At 46.6% G+C, this 27,827-nt stretch overlaps 1 protein-coding gene across 1 annotated transcript; it reads right to left on the reverse strand.

Moving 5' to 3' along the window:
- Positions 1 to 16: 16 nt before the first annotated feature.
- On the reverse strand, positions 17 to 27,627 carry LOC144159852 (uncharacterized). Its single transcript, XM_077691516.1, has 4 exons — positions 27,541 to 27,627; positions 25,277 to 25,403; positions 3,599 to 3,690; positions 17 to 214 (listed from the first exon to the last, which is right to left on the reverse strand). The coding sequence occupies exons 2-4, from the start codon at positions 25,377 to 25,379 to the stop codon at positions 17 to 19; spliced, it is 393 nt and encodes a 130-aa protein (XP_077547642.1). The 5' UTR covers positions 25,380 to 25,403; positions 27,541 to 27,627.
- Between the last annotated feature and the right edge of the window lie 200 nt (positions 27,628 to 27,827).

Consider the following 27,827-nt stretch of genomic DNA (forward strand, 5'->3'; position numbering starts at 1 on the left):
ACATAAAGACCATAGGTTAGAATATAGGCAAGAAAACAGGACAGAATAGAGTAAAGCAGGAAATATCATAGGTACCCGTGGCCCTAGTGGTAATGGCCACCTGTGTTCCTCGGCAGTGTACACTCCGGTTGTGGGATGCATCCGTAGACATTGTCATGACGAAGTTATCAGGCACCAACGTTGTTGCAAGTGGCATGCTTTCTGTCGGCATCTTCTACAGGCAGAAAACAGCCACCATCAAAAACGTGAACAATCACACAAATGATTGTGGGGTGTAACATGCCTAAGATGCACCTAGGCTATGAACCGTGCTGTAGTGAAGGGCTCTGGGTTAATTCTGGCCATCTAAGGATCCTTAGAATGTGCAAAAATATTGGGACACAGATGTTCCTTCTTTTTGCCTTGATCAGAAAAACAGCCACCATAGCCGGAATCGAACCCATACCCTTGGGCACAGCAGCAAATCTTAGCCACTGAGCCACCATGGCGGGTTCGCAAAAATAACTAATAGGGCTGGTAGTAGCCCGTGTGCGAGTTTTACTTTTTCGCAGAAAACACCATGCAGACACTTCATCCGACCAGACGCCATGCCTTCTGCCACCGCACAGACGGTTAAAGAGAGGACTTACTATGCATAAATAACATCATAAAGCAAATGTCCTGTACTGCAACGCTGATTTATTTTTGTGCCTAAATTCCAAAAACAGTTAATAAATGGAATCACCTACCACCTTCAATAGCGAGTATGATCGCCTTCTCCTGAGAGGGGCCCTAACTGGTTTCCGGAGGTTGCTATTTTATGTGCACAAGGAACATCCTCCCGCAAAAAGTGGTTTAATAGCGTTAAGTGTTGGCTGAATAATTACTCATTCAGAACGGCCAGCAATTGGGCCTGTATCTTTCCCCCTTCCTTCACGCCTCCAAAGCATCGTGGGAACTATGGGCTCACTGCCCTGGAACAAGACCACCCAGAGATACCGAACACAGCTCCCGTTGCTCCAAGATACATGCAGTCATTGGCTCTGCAGGTCAGTATGTCACGCTTTTTTAGCAGTTAACGTGCATGCTCCACTGCTGGTAGCCCGGTCACACTGGTTTTCGCCTCGGCTGTGCTAGTGTTGGCACGTCAGTTTTAGAATAGGCTATCGAAAGGTCGTCGGAGTGCACTGCAGTATCCCCTCTGCAGGTGGGAGGTTCCCATTTCAATCTTCCACTTGTTCCATCCAGCTTCAACCAGGCTCAGAACAACCTCCCCGTTTCGCCCTTTCCTATTTGAACCCATTCGCATTTCGACCTCCTCGTTCACCAAGGCGTGTGACTTCTGAAATTAAAGTTGCGTCCGACTGCAGTTCAACTGAATGTTTTGAGCTACATCCGACGAAACCTCCGACTGTGGTTTTATCCGATGTTTTGAGCTACGTCCGACGTAACCCGAAATAAAAAATACACTGTCCTAACTAACCTGAAAATTAATTTAAAGTTACATCAGACGTATTCCACAGTAAAAAAAAGTTACGGCTGGAGGAACCAAAGTACAGACGCGCAGCATTAATCTACATAAGCTTATTGCAGTAGTTCATTTTACGATACATAGGCATCAGTTAACGAAACAACAGGTAGATTGCTGCGTTACGTCTGCCTTGGTGAATTACAGCTGAAACTGCACCCTTCCATCTGCTTCCGTGCTGGTTGTGTGGTCTAGAGCGTGTTGCTCGTATTTGTACTCTGGCAGCAGTGTGGGTTTGAGTCCTGGCGGTTGCATAGGTGTTTCAAGGTATTGAATTGTTTTATATATGAATGCATATGTGCTTCTTTGAATATGTAACACCGAAAAGAGAAGAAAATATGAACATTAACAAAATAGAACCTCTTCCCACAGGCGCTGTGGTAGTTTGTTGCATTCATATCATGACGGGAATGAAGTTGGATCATTTACCAAATACAATCAATAATTTATTAGCATAGTAAAGGGCTACTGTTTTATTACTATCTGGTAAAAGAATTCGCGAAATTTATTTACCAAATCTAACTAATAAGCGTATTTTATGAAAGCAGTAACTAGTATGGGCCGAGCCAGTGGATATACGATCCATTTTAATTTGGGGCTAACAGTCACTATATGTGCAAATGTCTCTAAAAGGATGTCCATTGAAGTTTAAAGATGAGAACACCTGTCCTTCACTTCGAGTTGTTGTCCAATTCGCTCTCGCACTACAAACTGCTAGCCTCCTGGTTAGCTGAGTTGGTAGAGTGACTGCTCTGGTTAAGCAATGGTCAAGGGTTCGAATCCTGGACCAGGACGAATTTTTCTTCCACTGCGAAGTTTCTGAGGAAGCTGTATAACTTTCCTTCGTAGCCATACGACTGCTTTCAGGTGGATGTCAAACTTTCCTTTGAAGTTCAAAGATGCAATTATCTCTTGGAGGAAATGGTTCGCACACATTTTTCATCCAGGCCGGCGTTAAGAATACCCCAAGCTTTATGCTTTCTACGGATAATCCTAAGGTAGGCATGCAGTACATGGGAAAGTAAATATAGTGCATAACATTCAGGTAGTCATCCATCTAGTACTTCAAACATTTTTGGTGCACCAGCTGCTGGCTTGTGATATTTTCTTTGAAATGCCAGGACAGACACGCATTGTTGCGACTTCCTCGTCTTCACCACTTCTAGCAGACGACGCCGATCATCATCATTTTCATCATGCTCTTCACGAGCTGCCGCATGCTCTCGTGGCTGCGTCGGCTCGCTCCACTTCTTCCTCTAGTTTCCATTAAAGCCTCATCGTATCACGACGTGTCGCTCCCCTTACTGAGCATCGCGCAATAGCTGGAGGACCCAGAGGTCCAACATGCATCATACGTATTGCACGCAGTTTCGTCAAATGTCAAATGGCACTTTCAGTAGCTTCATTTCCACTCTGGTTCCTGCTTCTTGATTATACAAACAAAACGCGCAACTGACTGGATTTGAGCCCGCATCAATGCAGGATGTTCCGTTGACAAATTCTTTAACAGCGAAATCTTCCCGGCCCTGACTGGTTAGTTCACTGTTGTACGGGAAAAAAGTCTTTTGAGAGCATAATTTTGTTTCAGCGTGATCGTTTCTTTTCTGAGCAAAGCCATGAATGACCGAATAAAATTTTTGATTCAGCAAAGAAGCCAGCTGAATGAAAAGTGTGAAAGCGTTTCATTCACTAAAAAGCTTCAAGAACGCATTCACAAACTTTAATTGGCCAGAAATATCGGCCGTATGTGAAATTACAGAAAATTGCTGCATAGAAGAACCAGGTAATGCATTTTAGGAACGGGTCTAAACAGGAAGCCCCTACACTGGAAGGGCGTTTTGGAAGTTGGTTCAAACAGTACGGGTTCAACCAGGAATGTGGTGTTTCGGGCTACACCCCTGCAGGCATTACGCGAGCCGACGCCCTTCCAGTGCGTGTTTTTTTCAGCGCACATGCTGCATTTCTTACACTAAACGAGGTCCGAGCAGCATTTTATATCGACATATGAAACCATACACATTAGTACGTGTGCAGCAATTTAAGTTTACACAAAGAGCTAAGATTTAAGGAGTGAGTTAATTTTTGCCATACCTTGTCTCGTCGTGTCCGTGCCGCTTGGCCAGCCGAGTGCCCCGGTGATTTCACAGAACAAAACGTGTCGTTGGGCGATTGTCGTGGGCCATCTGCACAGCACGAAGGCCACAGTTGTTCAATTTGACACACCATGCTTTTTCCTTGTTTATTACTTCCCTCTTGTGTTCGCACTTCGGGCATCTGAATTATATGGACAGCAGCACTGAGCCTTGCTAGAAACGTGACATAAACATAATTGATTCTCGTTAAAATATCTTTTCTGACACTTGAAAGAGTTGGCTGCCTCATGAAAAATGATGTAAAAGGCACGTGTTATTAAAAAATGCGCTGACAACGCCGCATTTACATTTCGCTAGTCTTTGAAGGAATTTGTTTGCAACGTTCATAGCAGGGATTGACCGGCTTGAAGCACAATTGTGGGTTAGGGTGACGAGTGTGATGAAAACAAAAGAACACCTTGTCAGGACTCGGGGCGCCACCGACGTTGCTCGCCTGTTTTCTGCTATTTTTCTGTATTTTTATGAGCCTGTAGACACTGCTGTGACCAAATATAGTTAGCTTGCCCTGCAATAAGCAAGACTACTATAGGTGTGGGCAGTTTTTCTCCATCTCCTCTTTGTTCTTTCCGTCTGACAAAAAAAGTCAGAAGGCGCAGCTGGTACAAGAGCGATGTTGCTGCCCCTGTGTGCGTAAAAAAAAAATTGTGGCCTTTGAGCATTCCCTCATACACGGCATCAATGGGACGACCGGAGAAAAGATGCAGCTCATCCAGAACAGCTTGGCCCCCAAAGCTGCCTCCTCTGCTTTTGTTACTGACCAGAAAAAGGAAGCTATGTAGAATTTCACAGGTGAATTCCTTTTCACCTTCTTGTTACTGCTGTGGCAGCTGGCCACACAACAATATTCTGGATTATCCTATGCTTTTTTGGTTTTACCACCTAAGACATCTCGAAACCACTACAGAGAATGTCCACTAAACAGGTTTCCAGCGCTCCCGAATCAAAGCCGACACCTGCTGGCCCAACCGGACGCTTCTTAAAAGCGCACACGCTGGCTATTTGCATGCACTGGCACTGCCACCTCTTGAGCCCCCCAAAAGTGGTTCTCTCTCTCTCTCTCCCCGTCACCCCGCAGCCTCCGCAACACTTGCTTCCCTACTGTTGAGTGCAAACAATGCATCACTGGCTGCACACACCAAACAACCTAGCACACAGTGGTGCATGGACAGCACCACTCATAGATCCAGTAAGAGCCAAGGCCACTACTTCACAACAAAATCAGTGCTGCGCCCTACTGGCAAACTTAAGCTTTGCCTCCCATTAGGGGAAATTAGCATTTGAAGTCACGGTAGGGGTCCCAAATACAACACGATCGCTCACGACAATTATTGAAGATTTCCACCGACTAACATCCCACTTGTGTTTCTTGCATGCAGCGCTGTTGCAGTGAGCAGGTCCCCCTTGGGCTGCGTTGCACAGAACAGGCTTAGCATCGCCAGTTATTCGGTCACCACTTCAGGAGGCTGCACCGAAGATTCCTGGTGCAGCTTTTCACCGCACTATCACCCCCTTTCACGCATGTGTAAATTGATTTTCAGCAGCAGTCCTGCTATGGCGGGTGGCGATAAGTTTTAGCTGCTGCGGTGTATGCCGATTTGCGCTCTGCTTGCCCACCATGAATAAAGATGCGTGCCGCCGTTGCCCGTGTAATGGCGTTTCCACCTGCAGAGATGATCCATGCTTTTAAGCATTATTCATATTTGGTAAACTACACACTATAACTCCAAACTTAATTAACTTTTTCCATACCGTCAAAAAAATACACCAGATTTACCAGAAAATGTTTTTTGCTCCATTTGTAGAGCTTTTCTTTCTGAATAAAATGGCACCATTATTTCGATGAAATAATGTTCCTGTATTTTTACAACTGTGTAAAAAAGATTTCTCTCAGATTTAATTCACACGGAACCGTTATTTTGATAGCGCTCTTTTTTTTGTAATTGTGTAAAAAAGATTGTTCGAAGGTGGCTTCACAGCATGGCCGCAATAGCTTGTAAAAAAGCGCCGTCAGGGCTCCAAAGTGACCGAAGAGATGATGGTTATAACCATCATCATGACAGATGATGGTTATACTCGCCAAAGGGAGCGAAACGGCTACACAGAGTTTTTTAGGGACGAAGCAGCTTATGCGGTCGGGCTGGCAGCGTCTCCTGTCATCAATAGAGAGGAAATACCGATGTCTCCTTTCGTCAAGTTGTCAAACGATGGTCAAAAAACAAGTACATAATTGATAAAACCAGTTCAAAATAAACTAACATGATAAACAGCATGATAAACATGACAAATAAACTAACATCTTTCAGGGTAGGTTGACTGCAGAGCGCGAAAGCACTTTTTTTTATAGTGGATGAGCGTAGCTCATCTTTGGTGTGGACAAGCTTAGCTAGTCTATGGTAGGCGAAGAGTTAAGCTTGTGTAACAGATGGCAACGATAGACATTCATCCCTACAAAGATTGGCAGTGCCGGAGTGTCACTCGCCCAGATGCAGCTTCATCCAAGCTGGAAATACTGATTGCTGCTGCATTTAAAGGAATCCCCCAGTAGCAGCGCCATAGTCTTCACGCCAGCTGTGTCATACAGGCTATGTCACACGTGTAAAGCTACGTCATATGATTCCGTAAATGGTGATGAGCATTCACATGTAAACTTCGAAAAGACCCATCTTTTTCGCTTGTTTGTAGGGCCTCTGCTCTACGCAGAGAGATGTAATATTTAGTATATGTTGCCGTGAACATGCAATCAAGCAATTGAGTGCGTGAAATCACTACCTTTGGAAGCCTATTTAGGGCCCGTTTAAGGTGGCAGTCGAAAACACCTCATCCCCGCGTTCATGTTTCCAACATTTTGTAACGACCCATTCTGCTTTTGATGTTTACTACTGGTTTTGCCAGTCGTTTCTGTGTACGCTTCTGTCACGCTTTCCTTTCTGTAATTCCCTCTGGGCTTTCAAAGGCATGGAAATAAAAATTTACACAACTTGCACTGTCATTGTAGGTGACATGGTACACTCCGTGCACCGTGGAAGGCTGTGACTTTCTCGGCCGCCCTTATATAGAACAGCACTTAGAAAGCGGACAGCAGTGCACCGGAATGTGTGCTAGTGACGTAATGTGCCAGCCATGTAGAAATAACAACTCACAAACCATGAGTGCGTCATAACTCCCTAATGTGCTACGACACACTATCACTCCACATGTGCCAAAGACGTTTGGGTCATTTGTTCCAAGCACATTTTGCGGCTCAGTTCATCGCAGGCATAAACTGCCAGTTCCACATACTTGGTTGTTAGAACGACCAGAAACGAGTGAAATTAAATCTCAATAAAAAGACTGCAGCATCAGAGCAATGCAGGTAGATTCTGAAATTGTCTGAATTGGGCACTGCAAATTTATAACATGCGGCATTACCCCGCACCATGACCGTTAGCCTCTGCATACTCCCTAGCACAAAAAATGCGAGAACACAAGATCGGAATGCGGACCGGACAGGCGCTATCCATCAACTGAATATTACAAAAGCAACCATAGGAGCGTGAAATCGCCGCACCACAATAACGCGTGCTTCTGTGCACATCACATTGCTATGATAATTGTGTCGTGCGAGTTGTGCATGCACCCTTTGTATGGGTCATTTCTGTATCACCGTTTCTGCACCATTTAAGCGCTAACCACATGGAGCGATTTTTCCAGCGACGCGACGAGCGACGCGACTAGGATCCGCAGTCGCCGAACCGAAGTCGCTCGCCGAGGCAACCACATGACAGCGACGGCTCGAGCGACTGAGCATGCGACTGAGGATGGCGATTTCAATGTTTCCGCACTGCGCATAGTAGCGCGCTTGGTACGCTGGATGTTTGCAAGCATTTTTGTTTGTTCATTTGTCATAAAAATCATGACTAAAAAGTATTACGCCTTTCTACCTGGCTTTTTGCACTTCATTGCATCTCTAAAACTGGTTTGGGTTAGTGATAGTGCACGCTTTTCCTTCTGCACCTCGTTTCTCGGCTCCAACATGAACGCCGTGAAGAATTCGCTTTCTTGACGTCGTTTTTCCCACACGGGTCTCACCCAGTGTGAGCGGGAGCCTTCTTGCTTCTGCTTCAACGTGTACTCAAGCTTTGCCACGCAAAGCTTTCTTTGCTGCTGCACCGCAAACGTCGTCTGCGCGGATCTTCCCCCCGTTCTCTTTCAAAACCGGAGGTTGCGTGCTTACATAGGGGCTCTCCTATTGGCTAGTCGCTGAGGCCACTTCCGGGAGGCGAGCGACTGTTTCTGGCGACCCAGAACCGAGCGATTCGATGAGCGACTTGGTGCGCGGCGAAAAGTAGTTCGTCGCCAGTCGCGTCGCGCCCCAAGTCGCTCGCAAAATCGCTCCATGTGGTTGGGGCTTTAGCTGTAATAATGCCGCCGCCACCAGCTACAGCGGCACGGTAGCGCGAATGAAAGTACTTCTTATTTTGCTTCAACGCTCCGTGGTTGTTGGTGGACGAGAGAACAATAATGGACTTCCTGTTTTGTGAGGGCCAGTGAAGGGATGCTTACACATCTTTCGGCCTCATTACTAAAGCTGGTACTCGAATATTTCTCGAGAACTGTTCTCGAGAATCTAAACGGAAGCTCCAGAGGGCTATTTTACGGTTCTATGTTTCTGTTTCGTGATACTGAGTTGATATCGACCAGATTTACGGCAAATATCCACGGTGGAGTAAGTTTATGCAAAGAAAAATTTGACGTCCACCTCAAACACGGCCATACAGCAACAAAGGACGGCTGCACAGCCTTCCTTTGTAGCTGCATGGCGCATTTGAGGTGGATCTCAAATTTTCCTCCGCCCTCAGTTAACATCTAGCGCCTGTCCCGCCCGCATTCCTTTCGTGTGTTCTCGCCTCTACTTGTTTTTCCTTACTCCATACTAGGAAGTATGCAATAATGTCACTCTGAGCAACCACCGAAAACCACTGCGGTCGAAAGGAGCACATCTCCGTACGTGACGTTAAGGGAGCCACTCGACCTGGGAACACACAGGACACACACCACGAGCGAAGGAAGACAGACCTTTTCGGAAGATACTGCGACGCCCACTGAGATGTTTTTGCAGTGCACCTCACCAAATCCCGCGGCAGCCTCGACCACGTTTTGACACGCACCGAACTTCGTGCGCTGTCGGACACTAGCGCGGGCTACTCTACACTGCGACTTTCCGCGCAGACGACTTTTACTAACGCATGACCACCGAAATTAAAAAAGCGCACACAATACAGGATTCAGGGTAGAACATCGCAATAGGCTGAGAAATTTTTTCAGTGCACAAAAGTCGGCATTGTGTTTTACGTCCACCGCCGAATCTAGTGAGGAGTGCGGTTTCAAGTTTCAACACTCTGCGGCGAAGTTGTCGGTAGAGCGCCCGGCGGGAGCAACGGCGCTGCAAGCGTATACTCAAGTGACGTCGGACGGTTTTTTAACGAGAGTCTAGGAGCGACGTCTAATACACTTGTGGGCTTTCCGATTTTTTTAGCTTTCCGATTTGGCGTGCAACAGTTCAGCGCATGGTGCCGCCAGTGCTGCCACTGCAAAACCGGTACTGTTCTTTTTTAAAGCAAAGGCCCTGCACTTTCTGCCTCTACCAACCGACGGTTCTTTCGTGGCGTGCGCGACAAGGTGTCTTCGATTAGCTGCACTCGCTGCCCTCATTCAGGCAGTGCAGCACTCGCCTTTTCGATTTTCGAGTGCAGCGCGCGGCGCCTGCACTTTTCTCTTCTATACATCGATGGTGCAGAGAGTGCAGGATGAGTGCACGGCTTTTCCCTGCACTTACTAGCGAGGAGGTGCAAGCAGACCACGAAAGTGCAGGACTGATTCTGCAGTGGCGGCGCCTGCACTGACTAATTCTGAACTCATCCAGGAAGTGCAGGCCGAATCGAGAACTCCCACCGCGGCCGGAAAGACGTAGGGTGGTTTTCAATCATGGAGCGCAGTGTAGATTGCGCGGCGAATGGTTACCCAGCGTTTCCCGCGTGCAGGCGCCTGCTCACACCGGCGGGCGCGTCAGTGGGACAGCTTTGTCGTCTGCTTTAGCGACAGTTGTTTGGGCCTGTTTTGGCGCGGCTTCGCGTCCATCGAGCGCTTGATTTACTTGCTCGACAGTACCTCCAGGGTAACCCGCACCAGATGGAATTAAGTGGTCATACGGCAAAGATACGTTAAGGATTGGTACGCAGGCTGGGAAAACAAAATGTATATACCACATACAGACATCTGGCCACAAGAGAAACACTACCTTTTGCACACTGCTTGCCACGAATGAGACTCCGTTTTCTGAATTGGTGAATACCAATTCGGTTGTGTTTTGAGGCATTACAAAAGGCGCAACTGGTTCTGATAAATAACATTTATAAAAGTTCCCTCAGCTTTCTCGAAATTCTCAAACTTACTAAACTAACTCGTTTAATCCCCGAGCTAGCACATCAGGATGGCTAGGTTCCGCTGCCTCCCCTTTCGAAAGATGCTTCTCTCCGCTTTTTTTTTTCTGCCAAAGCACGGCCGAACTACAGCGGTGGCGTCACGTGAATTCATGCACGTGGTTCTACAAAGAGTGAAACCAGAGATACTGCCAGCCATTACCTGGAATTCGCGGGAGTGGCGTCCCGAACGCAGCAACGTCGGTTCCGGCCGGGCTAGAGCGGCGTCTGCCATTAACACAGTAACTGCCTTTCTAACCTGCTTTGCCTTGCATACAAACTCCACTCCAAGGAAGGCAAAATGGCATGGACTTCAATTGGAAAAGTATATTTACATGTACTCAGGCAGCACCTCTCAATAGCTACAAGGTTTTTCTGAGTGAATTATATTTTCAGATAGTCATACTTATAAGCACAGAGTGGGGATTTAAAGTTAAGAAAGGAAAGGCCACAAACAAATACTGACATAGTAAAGCGGAAGTCGGGGCCTGTTGATTCACCATGTTCAGGGAAAAACCAGTGAAAACACGCCACGCAAGAGGAGAGGCAAGACAGTGACTGTACTTGTCTTGCCTCTCCTTTTGTGTGGCGTGTTTTCACTGGTTTTTCCCTAAAATACTGACATTTATTGGATTCAAGGGCATAAAACAAGCAATACATCAACAGACAATTCATTTTCCATGAGTGAAACTTAAGCGCAAAAGTTTTTTACAGGGACGAGAAAGGGAACGACACAGGCGCTTTTCCCTCAGTTCCCTCAGCACAAGTTCCCTCAGCACAAGCTGAGGGAACTTTTATAAATACTATTTATCAGAACCAGTTGCGCCTTTCGCCTTTTGTAATACCTAAAAACACAACCGAATTGGTATTCACCAATTCAGAAAACGGAGTCTCATTCGTGGCAAGCAGTGTGCAAAAGGTAGTGTTTCTCTTGTGGCCAGATGTCTGTATGTGGTATATACATTTTGTAAAAACTTTTGCGCTTGTCCCTGTAAAAAACTTTTGCGCTTAAGTTACACTCATGGAAATTGCGAACCAACTAGCTCGTCTCTCCATTTTGCTTCAGACAATTCATTCCGACAACTTTATTCTGCAAAGCACACAATCAGCACAAATAATGCCGCAGGCATGTTGGTCGTTGGTCTCCATGCCTTTGCAGTACCCCGTACACAACTTCCAGGGTAGCCAGATGGGTTGACGTCCTTGGTTTGTATTCTCCAGTTAACGAAGATAAAGTAATTTTCCTGTGTACCCAGCAAAAGGAGTGGACACTTCGTGCAAACCGCTGCATTTTAGCTACCTGCCAAGTATTTCGAAATTCTTCCAGATTTTATTTAGGTACAAATTTTCCCCGCTTGGCAATGACAAAGTAATTTTTCAGTGATCGTGCTATGAGGCATAACTTCACTAAAATTACTTGTTCGCAGCGCCTCAGGTTTTCGAAATTCTGCGGTACATGATAGTACCAATTGAAACACCAGTAATTTCTTTAAATATAGTGATTACTGTGCCGGGAATGAAATGTGCCAATTCATTTTTTTTCTTAAATCAATCCACAAGTGGAATTGGATCTCGTTCTTCAAGTGTTTTCTGTCAATAAAAATTTCCTTTTTTCCTACCTTAACCGCAATAGAGTGCCTATAACTACTGCAGATACTTCATGAAAAAAAAACAAAAAAAAACAGGACAGGTCCCACACATAGTCCCTCTCATCACTGTACAATCTTTCATGAGTAACAAAGCAGCTCTTTCTAGTACTACACACATAGTGCCTCTTCAGAAAGCAATAGTTAAAGGTGGACTCTAAGAGCAAAGTTGTAATCACAGATGGTACACATGTAGGGCTATTCACTAGAGCGCACTCTTTTTAAGCAACAAGATAGTTACTTTTGACAAAACATTCCTGAAAAGTAGTACAAACAAGGGCCTCTCACCAGAGTGCAATCTTTCATGAACAACCAAACAGCTCTTCTTAGCAAAGTTCTGGCACGCACTACACAAAAAGCACCTCTTTTCAGAGTGCTATTTTTCAGTTTAACCAGGTTAGTTCAAAAAAATATTTTCTGACAGATGCTATGCACCCAGACCTTCTCAACAGAATCTATTCTTTCAAGAGAAACCAGGTTGTGTGACATTTACAAGGCTCGTTTGATTGGTACTACACACGTAGGGCCTCTAACTATGCTTCAATTTTTCATGCTTATGCAGGCCGCTTTTCGCAGTAAAGCTTTTCTGACATGTAGTACACACGTAGGGCCTCTCACCAGAGTGCACTCGTTCATGAGCCACCAGGCGGCTTTTTGCAATGAAGCTTTTCCGACAGGTGCTACAGACGTAAGGCCTGTCGCCTGAGTGCAATCTTTCATGAGCAACCAGGTGGCCTCTTCTATTAAAGCTTTCATGGCAGGTGCTGCACACGTAGGGCCTCTCACCAGAGTGCATTCTTTCATGACAAACAAGGTGTTCCTTTTGAGTAAAGCTCTTCCGACAGACAGTACAGGTGTAGGGTCTCTCGCCAGTGTGCACTCTCATGTGCCTGTCGATCTTGCTATTTCCATAAAAGACTTTTGCACAAACCGTGCAGATGTAGGCCATATTACTGGCACCCACTTTCCCTTGAGGAGATGCATGTTTGTGTTCAGAGGACTGGCAGGAATGAAGCACTCCTCCAGACAGAATTTTAAATAGAATGCTGTAAATAGAAAAAAAAACGCTTAAGTTGGCAGAGATACAAGATTGGGAAGGACAGCATGAACATAATGCAAAAAGTGCAAAAAGCAAGCTAAATGTCAATGGCTTCAACAAACAAACCAGTGTAATCACCAATACGTATACACTGTTCGTTAACCCAAAATGTCTGCAACATTTAATGTGTGTCCTTATTGTCCTGATATGTCTGACTGGCTCGAAGCTTTTAAATTCCCAGCAGTAGGTTGAACATGCAATGATCACCCTGCTAGTAAAGTTTTTATAATTTTCAACAAGCAAAAGTAAACTGCAATTAGACCACCATGTACAATACCTGAAGAATACCTGTTAGGTAGACTTCTTCATTCACAGATCAAAATAAGGCAAAATAACAGCACCTCATAATGAACTCATTCACTGGTGATATTTAAACTTGATAAAGTTCACAAGCATCCGTACTGCAACACACTATACTCGGATACAAGTCAAGAAAAAAGGGGCGTCGCCTAATCCCCCACTTCCACCACCCCCTTCCAGCCAATAGTGTCGCTCTATCAAGGTGACGTCGTGGCCGACCGCATTGCACCTGCGGGCAGCACTCGGAGCCACGCTTTCCTTAATGCGTCCGTGCCGAAAAGTAGTTCGTAAGGGCGCCTTCACTTTGAGCGGAGATAAAAACCTTAGCTAAAATTTTTTATGTGCCCGTTTTAATTCAATGCGTGAAAGAATTTATCGTCAGCTGCAGTAGCGAGTTTCAATTATATTCCTGATGGTGAATTTCTGCTCTTCCGGGTTTTCCCTCAGCCGCTTGCTTCTGGCAGCTTCTGGTTTTATGCATTGCCGGCCCCATTTCCCGCCATGGATCCCGAAGAAGTCGCATCTGAATGTGCTTCATCGTTCTCGACTGAGAATTGTGGTTCGTTGCCATCTACGCCACGCCGATGGTACAAGAAAAACAAAAGCGGCCGTGTCATCTGCAGCTGCGGACGGGAGATGATCCGGAACGCGTACGTTCGTTTGCGGCATCTTCACCCAGAGCGCAGCGTTGAAGAAACGGCCGCGACCGTGAGCGATCTTCTTGGAGTCAGCGTGAGCTTGGTGATGGACGTGAAGAAGGAGATGAAAAATAACGACGGAAATGTTGCGACGCCCTCCCGAAAGCGCCCGCGAAGCGCCGGAAAGAGACGACGCACAGAAGTGTACGACGACTTCACGAAGTGCGCATTGCGGTCGTCCGTGCATCGTTTTTTTCGCAGCAATGAGATTCCGACAGTGAAGGCAATTGCTGCGGACTTCAACGCTAGCGGCGATGTTACTCCTCTCAAGCCATGGACTGTGCGCCGCCTGCTGAATGACATCGGGTTCAGGTATGAGAAGAGGGGCCGGAACTCGCTGCTGATCGAGCGGGACGACATTGTCGCGTGGCAGCAGAAGTACCTCTACGACGTCGCCAGGTACAGGATGGAAGGTCGAAAAATCTTCTACCTTGATGAAACCTGGGTGAATGCGGGACACACGCTATCGACTGTTTGGACGGACACGACGGTTGCTTCCCACCACGACGCCTTCATGCGTGGTCTGACGACAGGTTTGAAGCAGCCGTCAGGGAAAGGACAGCGCCTGATTGTAACGCACATCGGCAGCGAGGACGGCTTCGTCAGTGGTTGCCTGGATATCTTTCGGGGTACGAAGACCGGCGACTACCACGAGGAGATGGACGGCACCCGCTTTGAAAGGTGGTTTGGCGACGTTTTGCCGCAACTGCCACAAGGTAGTGTAATTGTCATGGACAATGCCTCGTACCACTCGCGGCTGGAAGAAGCAGTGCCTACGACGTCTTCGCGCAAACAGGTCGTTCAGGACTGGCTGACGTCCAAAGGACTTGCTTGGGATGAAAAAATGCTTAAAAAGGAGCTCCTCAGCCTTGTGACCTCTGTAAAGACACGGTACATCAAATATCGTGTTGACGGTGCAGCTGAAAGGGCAGGATGTATTGTGCTTAGGCTCCCACCCTACCATTGTGAGCTCAATCCCATTGAGCTCATATGGGCGCAGATGAAACGAGGTGTCGCAGCCAGAAATGCCACATTTAAGCTGGCAGATGTAGAGGTGCTCCTGAGGGAAGAAGCTGCCAAGGTAACAGCTCAACACTGGGCAAACGCAGTTCAGCATGTGATCAGCATTGAAACAAAGTTCAGGGGAGACGGTGGAGCAAGTGCGCATGTTCAACCTATTATAATCCATCTGGATGAAGATGACATGGACTCCGACAGTGACCTATCTGGTATCGAGTCCTTTGAAGATGTGTAAGGCGGCCAGCTATTCGCCAGTGCCGCCTTTGCCCCTTTCAGTTAGTGTGGAGTGCGCAATTTAGCTTAAGTAGGTGTGTTTCCATAGCTGCAGGAGCAAGAAACTCCATCAGACAGCAGAGAAGACCAGACATGCTGTTTGTGTGCGTTATTAAGACTTATTTCTGGAGTTAACTGAGCTGCCTGTGTGTGCTGCGTAACTTGTTCATGGTTGATTGCTTTGATATGTAGCTATGAGAATCAGAAGATGGAATTGCAGTGTTTGGTTTTTATTTCATTTGCCATTACTGAATGTTGTATGCTGTGTTGTAGAGTCGACAGGGATTTTCCAGTATGACAGTGAGGGTGACAAGTTATTTCAACAATCGATGCATGATATCATTTGCTGTAGTGAACCGAGCGGTGTATTGTGTGGTGCTGGCTCAGGACTGGTTGCCTTGATATGTAGCTATGAGAATCAGAAAAGGCTGTTGCAGTGCTTGGTTTCTGATTGCATTTGTTGCAAGTGTGGTGCAGGAATTAGGCCGAATGAATGCAGTCCTGACAAGACACTGCGTGGCAGACGTATCCATAAAAGAAAATTGTACATCTCGAGCTAGAGGAAACCCACACTGTTCCAAACTATTTTCTGGAAGCAGGGCCACGCTTGCACTATGCGATAGTTTTCGCTGCACAGGGAGGATGGCTATTCGCATGTGTAGCATGAGGTGTGTGCAAGCAGAGTCAAGCGAGTTCGCAAATTCACTTCAAGCAGAATCATCTGCAGTGTGTGGCTCTACGGCTCCTTGTGCGACACTATATAAATGGCTATAAAGGCAAGTTTCACCTACAGGAAAAGACGCTAGCTCGAGTTTTCACCCCACGTTTTTTACATTGTTTGGACACTTATGCGTGTATTGGATGCAGAAACAAAGTTGCAAATTAAATGCCTACATGAAAGCATGTAACTGAACATTGTGTGTCCGTGTGGCTGGCTGAGCCAAGTTGTCTTCTTGTAGAACATTGAGAACAAATAAATCTGTTTAAGTGTCTTATTGCTCGTTTCATTTGCTATGCATAATTCAGCAGTGCGTCTGTTTAGCTGTCTGAGCCAAATCTGACAGGATACAGCAGTGAGGACAAGAAACGTTGCTTCGGTGTTTTATTTCTAATTTGATTCTATTTAGCTATCTGCTGTCTTACGCACTACTTAGGATAAATAGGTTTTATCTGTTGCCTACTCCACTGGATAAAATGCAGAATCACAATGTTAAAAACAATCCCCAAAGCTTTGGGAAGGGGAAACAAGGTTGGTTTCAATCGATCCTCCCATGTATGGGAATCATTTCATGTAGTGCATATTTGGCGAGATTATAAATTTCCTCCTGAACATATGATCCGATTTTGCCTTTGCGTAGCAAGAAAAGTATGATATGCATTGACCAGTTTCAGTGCAGCGATGTGTACCATATGTGTGGTTCCATGCATCAACTCAACCGACATGTCATCAATCAGTGCAGATCACTACGTAACCCTTCAAACAGACTTCATTGCCTGTGTTATGAAGTGGGCATCAATTCATGTTCTGTCATTGTGATTTACACTCCTAATATATGTGTAGACATTGCACGAGTTGAGTTGCGAACAGTGCTGTGGCAAGCAGCAGCTTGCTATTTGACTTGGAGCAGCGAGCTTCTCGCTCCAGCGGCCACTTGTGACGCAACAGTGAGAATGGATGAAATGCTGAGCTGTTTTCCACCCTGAATGCTCTATTTTGAATTTAGAGCACGTGCATGCAGATGACCATTGCAGCAGCAGCTTCTTACTTAAGAGACAAACACAAGGCGGGCAGTGTCTATATAGCTTCAATAATGCACATCTCATGCAAGAATTTGATTTGGTGAACAATATGCATGCGCATGTGTAGAAAAAGCTGAAAGGTGGTTTATTTGATTTCAGTGCTGCGTTTCATGTCTTCACATGCATTGTTGCAGCTGGTCATACCGGTGAAATCTAGCTAATGCAATGTCACTATCGCGAACCACAGCTAATTCACAAAGCATAAACGGGACAATGAAATTGAACTTACAGTGTTAACACTCCTGTGGAATCTTAATTATCATAGACAATGCAAACTCAAAGCAGATGCCTATTCGTATTTAATTCACAAAGGTTTTTGTCCGAAACAACAACTTAAGGCACTCCAACAAAAAACAGGCGACAAAACATACTTGTGGCAATTAACACATTTAACAATGGTATCTCAGCGTAACCGAGAAAAAAAATAGAAAAGGTGGCATATTAAATCCCATCACGTAGCTAAGCTACAGCTCGTACGCATTCACGGTCAAAAAGTGCGAAAATTCTGCTTCTTGTATTTGGCAACTTGATCACAATTTGGGCGAATACGCTTGCGCCCGACATGGACTTGGGACACACGGCTCGACATATATGCTTTAACGAAATGCAGCGCGCGCCGTCGCGTGGCTCGCGTTTCGCCCCGTGCGTACTGTCCATGGCGTTAATAACTTGCTGGCGTAATCTACGAGAAATAAACAAGGAGTTATCGCCCCCTGTCGCAGACACTGGTGCGATAACGTGGGTAGCACAGACACAGGAGGTACTAAACGGTAGAACGGTACTTCACGCTCAAGGCCAAACGCCCGCACAGGATGACGACGACAGCTTCGTATCATACAGCGTACTGCAGTAACTGCAGCGGCGGCTGCTTACCGGCAACGCGAGCGCTCACAAAGCAGAAGAAAAAACACCGTAGCGATTGTCATTACCGAGCATGTTAAGAACACTGCACACAACACGCAAACAATGAATACGACTGAACGGCACTAAAAATCGTCCTCAGAGAGCCCGACGACGCCGACGGTTTGACGCGAACAGCGGAGGCGGCCATTTTGGTAGAAGTCCGGAAGCGCGGAAGAACATGTTTTGTGATTTCTTCCGTGAGCGCGGCGTGGAGGCGGTCTACCGCGACGTCACGTTGATACGGCGACACCATTGGCTGGAAGGGGGTCCTTTGATGAGGAAAAGCCGCACTTTTCTTGAGTTGTATCCGAGTATAATTTCCACCCTATTATGCGAGAGAAGCCCAACCTCCAGAACTCATGGCAGAAAATGTGGGATAACTGGGTTCTGTTCAGTGGGGGTTAGGCCATGCCTTTTAAAAAATATGTTAACTCAAACTGAGGCGTGATCCTATAATAAGCACATCTGAGAATACACAACTATAGTAGCCTATTAATCCTGAGAAGTTTCTCCGGACAGGTTCAACTAACGCTTTCAACAAATCTTTTCTTCCATTAACGATTGAGGATTGGAATCGGCTTCCAAATGCAATAGCCAATGAGCGTAATACTCTAAAGTTTAAAACCTTACTCGAAAATCATTTATCAACCGCACCGTCGTAATTTCTGTGTGCAACCAGTTGCTTTTTTTTCACATTTTTATGCCACTTTGAATCGTGCTATTAGTTGTATAACAAGTTCTGTTATTATTTTGTCCTGTAATTCCAATTTTTGAATTGTATCCTACTTATGTTCTTGGCCTGCAATGGCCTTTGTGTATGCTTGTTCGACCCTCCCCCCTTATGTAATACCCCGTCAGGGGCCCTTAAGAGTAAATAAATGATGATGATGATCAACAAAAAGAAACGTCATATCATAATTCTGATGTGACAAAACATACGCGACCTATACTGCATTATAATCCAGGAAGAATACAAGTGGATACTCTCAGCTTTCAAACAACTTAGGCAGGCAACCGGCCAGAGCAATTGGCGAATAACTCATTGGCAAGGAGGCACTTTTTCTTGGTTTTAGTAGCGACATGATAACTGCCTTCTTCCACACCCTAGTAAAAGTCAAGGTGGAGAATGGCTTAAAGAGTGTCTGTACACAGGTGATGTAATTTGTGTACAAAGGTGGTGTAATATTGTGTACGCCAAGCTCCACAGTTGGCTTGGACGCTGTGGTTCACCTAGTAGAACAATACTGTCCTCCAATAAATCTGTCCTTTTCGCTTTGTTGGATGCGAAATTCTAAAGCTCATTAGGTGCTCTTTGAACCAACATGAACAGAAGGCTTGCAAGTCATGCTCTCGTTTGAGCAAGAGATTCTTTAGTTGATGGGCGGTCGAGTCAGTGTTGATTGTGGGGTTATAAGGGTAATGCTCCCAGTCGCCTTCTGATGAGAAAATCTGCTAAGACAGACGATATGGTTCCTCAACGTAGTTGAAAACACAAGTTAAAGGCCGAGAATTTACGACAGCCTCCACTTCTGTTAGCAGTGTGGCCAACTCTGTCTCATTTACAAGCCGTCGTCCAAGCATCTTTTTTACACAAGTATTTAGACTGTACGAGCCTCCCGTAAAACCCACCCCACCAGGGAGCACTTGGGGATACAAATTTGCACTCAATTGTTGAGGGTGAGAACAAGGCAAGCACGTCGGTGTTTTTAATCATTCTCCAAAGCTTCTGCAGTTCCTCTGACGTCCTGACAAATGCTTGTGCATTATCACTACAAACAGTCTGACAGAAACCACGTCAGGATATGAACCTCTGCAGGGTGCACAAGAAATTTTCGTTGCCATGTCTGCCAGTAATTCCAAGTGAACAGCCCTAGTTACTGCACACGTAAAAAGGGTGACATATGAGTGCTTCCAGCAATGCGATTTGATGTACAGCAGTCCCGCAAAGTTGACTCTGCTCACCAGAAACAGAGAGGCTTGCTTAAAGCGGTGACGCTTGAAGGTGACACTTGCTTGACTGCTTTAGCTTGGAGGCATTGACAGATGATACTGTCATATTGCCTTCTTCACCAACTGCCTCGCGTGGAGAACCCAAAATCGTTCAGAGACTTGTGTCAAAGTATCTCAGACTCCTCCATAGAAGACTTTTGGTGAGCATGACGAATTATCAATTTTCCAAGGTGAGAGTCCTTCAGCAGTACAATTGGATGTCGAGAGCAGTAAGAGTCGTCAGCATTCACTGCCTTCCTTTAACTCTAAGCAGCCCATCATCGCCGAGAAACAGTCTCAAGTGCCCAATGAGACTTGTGCTGGAAACAGTTTCAAGGTAGCGACGCAGTCTACTTCAACACTGAAGTGAGTTCGTTGCTTGACGCGAAGCAACGAGTGCTCCGCTTGCTGAACTTCTCCCGCCGACAGATCCCCACTTCTATCACTTTCTTTCTTTAGCTTCTTGACATATCATAGGATCCATGCCATCACACGTAAATGTTTGGTGAGACTGCTGAGCCATTCGCAATCAATCAGCGATGGCACCGATGGGTGTATGCATTAACTTCTCATTGCATGTCAATTTCATCCAACTTCTTATCTTAGAGGGCTATCTTTTCACCAAACTCGGGCGAGAAAGCTGGAGGTCTGGCAAGCCGTCCAGGTCCATGCCACCATAACTGCGACCGCTCAGTTTGTGAGTCAACAAACCTCATATGAGCAAACCCAGCAGGTTCTCTTTTCCAGGACAAAATCGGTACTGCATGTTATCTGTTAACGTTTGGATTTCATGCATGCGGTTCTACACAAACACCTCTGAGGTAGTGGGGTCTTTGTTTATCCAGCAAAATGTTATCTGTGAACTTTTATTCTAGCGGAGACACACATGGGTGTCCCTTTCGATGCCCAGTTGTAGGCATCTTATTTTCTGTGCAACACACCAACCCAGACCCAAACCGTCCGATTGCAGAGGGCAGCAGACAGGCATTGAGCCATGCGACTCCCACGTTTAAGTCTCCCACCACCACAGCAAAAAATTAATCAGTAGCGGCGTTACGCCCTGCTGTACATGCATTCCCCCTTCCACCCTCTACCCCCAACCTGTGCATGCCTAAATCGGCAACCGAGTGTGGGCGATAATTAGGCGTAAAAAACACTGGTGAAGGGAAAGAGAAAGACTATGTGTGGCCAGACTAAGATCTATTATTATTCTTCTGCCAGAAGAACTATAACCAGCTGGTCAACGGGGCTGCCGATGCGGCAATGTCGCTGGGAATGGCTTTCAAGCAAAGGAATAATTATACACCCCCGCCGGAGTTCCAACGGGACAAGTTGCTTTCAATCGGCAGGGACCGGCAGCTTGCAAGTGAGGTGTAATTTGAGGCGGCAACGGCTGTGGCTACATCTCGATGGTGGCAGTGGCTTCCGAGCGGTTTCACACCCATTCACTCTGCTGTTGACTCTGCAATCATCTGATAACGGCGCTAAGCCGCTGTCAGCCGATTGAGCAGCCTGTGAAAGAGGCAATGTGGTGGCGAGGGGAATAACCGATATGATAACCGCTGTGTGATGGTACGGTCAGCGGTGGCGAGGAGGAGCCTCAGAACGGCACCGAGTAAATCCACTTCACCAAAATGAAAACCTGGGGGGGTGAGACATACTGATTCGCAGTAAAAAAAGAAAAAAGGACCTCGAACAGTGCAAACATTTAAGCCAGGAACACTGTCTTGATAAGTAAAAGAGGCAGTCTACACACATCGGCTGACATTAGTGCTTAAGCCTCTAGCCTTTAACACATAATGTGCAATGCCGTTTAAGGTGGGCACAGCAGCAGCAATATTTCAGGGTCATGGACACTGTGCTAGCAGGCCTGAAGTGGCACACCTGCCTTGTCTACCTGGACAATGTTGCCGTGTTTTCGAGAAATTTTGACAAACACCTAGCAAGGTTGGAATCTGTACTCGAGGACAGGCATACATCTGGGTTCATGCTGAAGCCTGAAAAGTGTTGCTTTGTTATAGGAACTCAGATTTTTGGCCGACATTGTAAGCACCGAGGGTGTCCCTCCTGACCTCGCGAAAACTTCAGCCACAGCCAACTTCCCAATGCTGAACAGCAAGAAAGGAGTGCGAAGATTCCTCAGACTTCGCACGTACTACCAGTGCTTCATCGAAAACTTCCCAAAAATCACCGAACCCCTAATGTGCGTCCCAGAAGACAGTGCTCTGCTGTTCTGTTCTTCCTTGCCTGAGTTCAGGGCTTGCGGGGATGCTTGATGTGATACGCAATGCGAGTTGAGTCACCCAGGCTTGCTTGCTACGCAATGTCTGTGCTGCCACCTGCTGCTCCGGGTCTGCGAGCGTTCGAGAGCCGGGGACCACTGGCGGCTGTCCTGGCATGGCAGGTACTTGGAGGTGGCCTAGCTGCGGCTCCGTGGGAGCTCCCTACAGCTGCTGTCGCCCTCCATGTTGGAGGGCATGTTGGTGCGGGCGGCGCCGTCCTGTGCTGCATTGCATGGCGTCACTGCGGCGACTGGGCCGCACTTTGCGGTCAGGAGGCTCCTGGACCTGCTGATATGTCTTTGGCGCGTCTGGGCTGAGAGCAGCAGCTGTACGGGCGTCATCTGTCACCGCAGTTGCTACACTTGCTCGGGCTGGCTACAGCCCTACCCTTCGAGACACTAGCTGCTGTCTTCAGCCAGGGCCGGACGGGACCTACTGATCACCACCACCAACGGAGAAGGGCGCCAGTGCGAGTGACGATTGCTCGTGTTGGCCTTCTCTGCGCTGCGTCAAACCCTGGGCTGAAAACTGCAGCCCGGGGTGCATTGGTGTTGCTTGTGCCTTCTTGGTGGGACGAGATGCAAGCAGCCCCTGGCACTGCTGTGGACGACGAAACTGCATCTGTGCTTGGCATGCCTGTTCGAGCCAACGTGTGCACCGTCACCTCAGAGATGTTACCTGTGACATCTGAGCGTTAGATATTGCATGGCCGTTAGATTGTGCATGATGACGGCGAGTGCGAGGACAGCTACTGCGTGGGGCGAACCTTCATGCTTTGTTTAGTGTTATGAACATTGCGTCTAGATGTCCCCGCGTGCTATTCTTTCCACCGTACGGAAAAGTTTAAGGTTAGAGGGATGTGGGGACGCGACCTTAGCGCGTGCCCTTTCGTTCGGCTTCGCCGCACTGCTTGCTCCCCGGGAACTTGCTCGGCGAGATGTGGGCGAGGGAGATGTACCTCCTCTCCAAAGGAATGTGTCTTGTGGCAGGCGAGCACGCGCGGGATGGAAACTGCAAGAGGTTGGAGCTCGGGAAGCGAGGCGAGAGGACGTGCCTAGCAACTCCTTCCTTTGAGGATTGGACAAAAAGGAGGGCGACGATTGGTGTCCCAGCGAGGCAAACGTGAGCGCGCTGAGGCGCCCCTGGAGATGACTGTTGTCGCAATGAGTCGAACCTCTCGATTCCCTTAAATTTCCTGGGCGAGGAACCAGATCCTGGCTGTCAACCAGCTAGCCTGCATGCCCTTTGTATGTTTATTATTCACTAATAAATGTGAATGAGCGAAAACACTTGTCACTTCCTTTGTTCCGATGAGCCACGGCCCGAATCAGGCCTTTGTCTTCTCGCTTCACCCAGCTAGCCAGCTATCTCCCACCCCGTGGCTGTGCACCCCGCGGCTGCGCGCTGTACCGCGCGCAGCCGCGGGGTGGGAGATAGCTTGCTAGCTGGGCGAAACGAGAAGACGAAGACGGATTAGTCTCTCTCGTCGCCGGTTTTGCTATTGCGTGGGGAAAGTAAACCAACCTACTTTACCCCTCATAACCCCACAACCTCCAGGACAAAATTTTGAAACTATGCCATGACAACCCGCCTACCGGACATATGGGTGCAGCTCATACATTTGCACAAATTAAAGCAGACTACTACTGGCCCCATCAAAAATCCAACACCATCCATTGTGTCCACAGCTGCTGTAATTTCCAGCGACAAAAAAGTCCGCAAACGAGTCCTGCTGGACTTCTCCAACCGATCACCGTACTATCAAGGCTCTTACAACAAATCGGGATGGACCTTCTGTGCACGTCCCCTGCATCATGAGCCAGGAACAATGAAATTGTCATTGACACAGCCTATATGAGCTGCTATGAAGAGGACACTTTTCCAAGGCAAGGATACTGCGCAAGAGGCAGGCAAGCTTTTCATACAAGTTGTGCTGCTACATGGAGCCTATGAAGTCCTATCATGAACCGTGAAAGGGCCTTCACTGCATTGCTCATGTAAGGAGCGCTATGCTACAGCCACACAGACTACTGAAGAACCACAGCACACCTCACCCAAATGAATGGACTAACCAAATGCCTGAATAACACGATTGCAAATATGCTCTCCATGTACACTGACTTTGAACTTAGGTAACATGTGGAAAGAAGTTCTCCCATATGTCATGCTTGCATACAACACAGCTATCCAGGAAACCAACCGACTCTCAGCTTGTCTAGACAGCAGCCAACTACCATGCTAAACACCATGCTGCCGGATGTAGAAGAGGACCTCAGCACTGATGTACACGGGTACTTGAAACGTGCAGAGGCCTGCCAGCTTGCTCAAGTGCATATAACGGACCAGTAGCTCAAGTGCCAGATGCTACAACCTTCACGGCCAAGATGCCTAGTACCACCGAGGAGATTGTATCTGTGTTTGGAGTCTAATTTGATGGCTCATGTTGGTTCCTGTATATTGATTTACCGAAGTTGGGGACCCATGAATGTCTAACTCCTGTTGTCAACATCTGATCCCACATTGCTGCTATGGCAGTATATAGGGCACACGTCTTTTTTTTTCGAGTGCTGAAAACGCTTTTTCACCTGTGCCCTAAACACAGCCCTAAAATGTAAAAATAAACTGACGCTGACTTGGACATTTGTTCCCATGAGAGTGATTGACTTCAGAACTTGCCTCGTGTTGCTGTTCAGTTGTACGGCTTCACAACTTGTATTCGGTGTTTTTATCTTTCTTTCTGCTTCTCTCCTTTCTTAGACAGCATGTGGAATAAACCTTGAATTTTGATTCAGCACACTTTGTTCTTGTTTTGTTACAAGTTTTAAATTTGCACAAATAAAACCAGCCCAAATCATCACCTGTCTCCCCGTTGTTAAGGTGAGATGGAACCGTATGGGCGGGTAAAAACCCTGCGTGAATTTTTATGTGTAAAATACTAGCTGTGATAATACTGACACCCACATTAAATACATGTTTAATTATTGTATCGAAAGTTTCAGAAGCTGTTTTTATTTTCATTTGTAGAAACTCCTCTAGATTTGCTGCAGCAAATGCATCACATTTCTCAAACCGAATTTCTGCTTCCAGTCTTGTGCCCACAAGGTGCTTATGTTCTACAAGCGGTAACACTGCATGCATTGCAACCCACCCTGTGTTGCCGGAATGTGGGGGGCTGGAGTAGGTGCGAGGACAAGCTTCTGTGACAGTGTCAGCACCACCTCCTGAAGCAGGGAATTCCTGTGAGGCACCATCTTGAACTTTGTCCACACCCAGAACTGAAAAAAAGAATGGTCAGTGCAGTTACCAGGCAATGACTGTTGTACAACAGTAAAATATGCAACTTATTTCAATGCTTGGAGGTAGGGTTCTAGGAATCATCAAAGCGAGCAAATGCGGTAACATGTCTTAAATTAAGCAGCCTTCGCTGTTACGCAAAGGCTATAATATGTCTTGCATGAAGCTCCTTGGAATTGCGAGTGAGATGCCTGGAATTCAGTGCTGGCCTTGTTAAAGTTTGCAGGTGAAAATGCTGCACTCCTATCTTACCCACATTGTTTCCCAGACTGCATGCTATCAGCATCATGCTTGGTGCAATGTGTACTGTTACAGGAAAAAATCATTGCTTAAAGGCCAACTGCACTAAAATTTTTGGCAACGTAAAAATAATGTCACCTAATAGTACGCATAAAAAGAGTGCGAAATGCAAAATTCCATGTTTCAGACATGAACGCCAGCGACGCAAATGGCTCACGACATTGGCGTTTTCGGAACCGAAACTGAATGAAAAAGGCGGCCATTACCGGCGGCCAGACGTGACGTACGTGATGGAACGGAAGCGGTCACGCTAGAACCGGCAACCGCTCAGAGCAGCCTTCAAATTCGCGTGGTAGCCTCGCGTCTCACACTAATATTTCCACAGAAGAACTCCCGCTAACGTTTGCTAAGGATGATGGAGTTAGGCGCAATTCCGACATCGCGTTGCTATAAATCGAAATGAAGTAGACCGTACTACAGTTATTTTTCCATCAGAATAACTGCTATTGTAGCAATCCTTGGCATTGCGAGTAAAAAGGCGGGCCCTGATTTACAAAGCTAGTCGCTCGTATGATTTTGAAAAGCAGCTTTGGTTGCCCATCACCTCGGCTGTCCCATCGCTCTTTTTGAAAGGAATAAACCGCACGCGGGAGGAGATCAATCTTTATTTTTATTATACATTACGTCCAAAGGGCTTCCTGAATATCCGCCCAGTATTTTTCACCTTGCTGCACATAGAGGATCAAATTATAAAAGGGATCTAAAACTACAGGCCGGCTTTCGCAGCAGAATGATACACTAAAACACGAAAAAAGTTACCTACCTACCGTTTTTCTCTACTTTCACCAGATACATGTGCTGTTGGAAACATTTTACTCTCAAGTAAACTACATCTAGCGCTCTACAAAAGTAAACACTTCGTTTGGGAGATGAAAAAAATCAAGTTTATTGTTTATGGGAGGAGCAGTTTTGTTAGCTTTCGCACTTTGCGAATATGACGGCCGATATTTGTGCGGATGTATTTGTTACCAAGAGCAACGCTGATTTTGGTTCACCTAGCAAGTGAGGCAAAAGTAGCATAAATATTTATACCCGCGTGTACAACAACTCCAGTTAGGTCGTCAAATTTTTAGAAAGGCTTAAGGGATCGAGGTGGCGTTGGGCCATCCCAAATATGGCACATATTGTACGCAGAAGTGCAAGTGGTCAAGAATTTATAAAATATCCCTTTTTTCTGTGATAGATGCAACAGGAATGACAAATGTAAGGCAAGTGTGCGTGTCCCGATATTTTTATTTAGTAGAAATATTATTTTCAAATAAAAAGTTTTGCTAGTTCCAGAACGTTCGCAAGCATTTGAACAGTTCGTAGGCTTTTAATCTCCTTTATTGCACTAAAAAAAAAGCGGATATTGCTACCTATGCAGTTAGTTTGAGCCATGCGATGGCGACGGCAGTACAGCGTGGTGATGTAGCAGAGAAACCCCGGCTAACACGTTCCTGCGCCCGGCGGAGCGCCGCGCAAGTCGCCGGAGAAGCACGAGCTCCATGGGGCAGGTTCCCCAACCTCCGTCATAGGCCACTCAGAACTTGTTTCGGCGACGTCGTCTGCACGGCGCTACTTTGAACGACCGTACCTAGTGTGCTGTGCACTTACGAAGCTTAGGATTTTGCCATGGTGATATTAAGAGCATAGACTACTTATTTCGATCAAATTTGGACAAAGAAAAATTTGAGTGCAGTTGGCCTTTAAGGATATCACGACGCAGACAGCCAGAAGAATAGGTTAAAAAAAAAGATACAGAAGTTTGTTTTTTCAATAGCGTTCACCACTACATAGTTCAAATGCTCATACAAGAAAAAAAAACATGAACTCTACCTGGAAATTCCTCTTCTGTTTGAGAGCTTGCGCTGATGAGAAATGTGAGGGGGCACTGCGTACCTGAGAAAAAATACAGTTTACAATGTATACACACAAGCAGTCACATCAAATAAGGCAGGTACCTATTGCACTGGTAGTAACGGTGGCTTGCGTCTTTTGGCTGCAGGATACATCCCAGTTGAAGGCTGCAGCTGCATCTGCAAACATTGCTACTGCACACCCGTCGGAAATCGATGTTTTATGCTGTGTGCTGCCAGAGTGTCTTCTGGAAGCGGAAACACAAC

The sequence above is a fragment of the Haemaphysalis longicornis genome, unplaced genomic scaffold (genome assembly GCF_048455015.1).
Source record: "Haemaphysalis longicornis isolate Haplotype H1 unplaced genomic scaffold, Haemaphysalis longicornis Haplotype H1 scaffold_10, whole genome shotgun sequence".
NCBI classification, from domain to species: Eukaryota; Metazoa; Arthropoda; class Arachnida; order Ixodida; family Ixodidae; genus Haemaphysalis; species Haemaphysalis longicornis.

Bases quoted from the DNA above. Each gene is read 5' to 3' on its own strand.
- LOC144159852 (XM_077691516.1), bottom strand. From the start codon at position 25,379: ATGGTGCCTCACAGGAATTCCCTGCTTCAGGAGGTGGTGCTGACACTG. The intron at 3,691-25,276 runs GTGGGTTGCAAT...CGTGCTGTGCAG, and splicing joins CCACATTCCGGCAACACAGG to ATGGCCCACGACAATCGCCC. The intron at 215-3,598 runs GTATGGCAAAAA...TTCTGCCTGTAG, and splicing joins CACGGACACGACGAGACAAG to AAGATGCCGACAGAAAGCAT.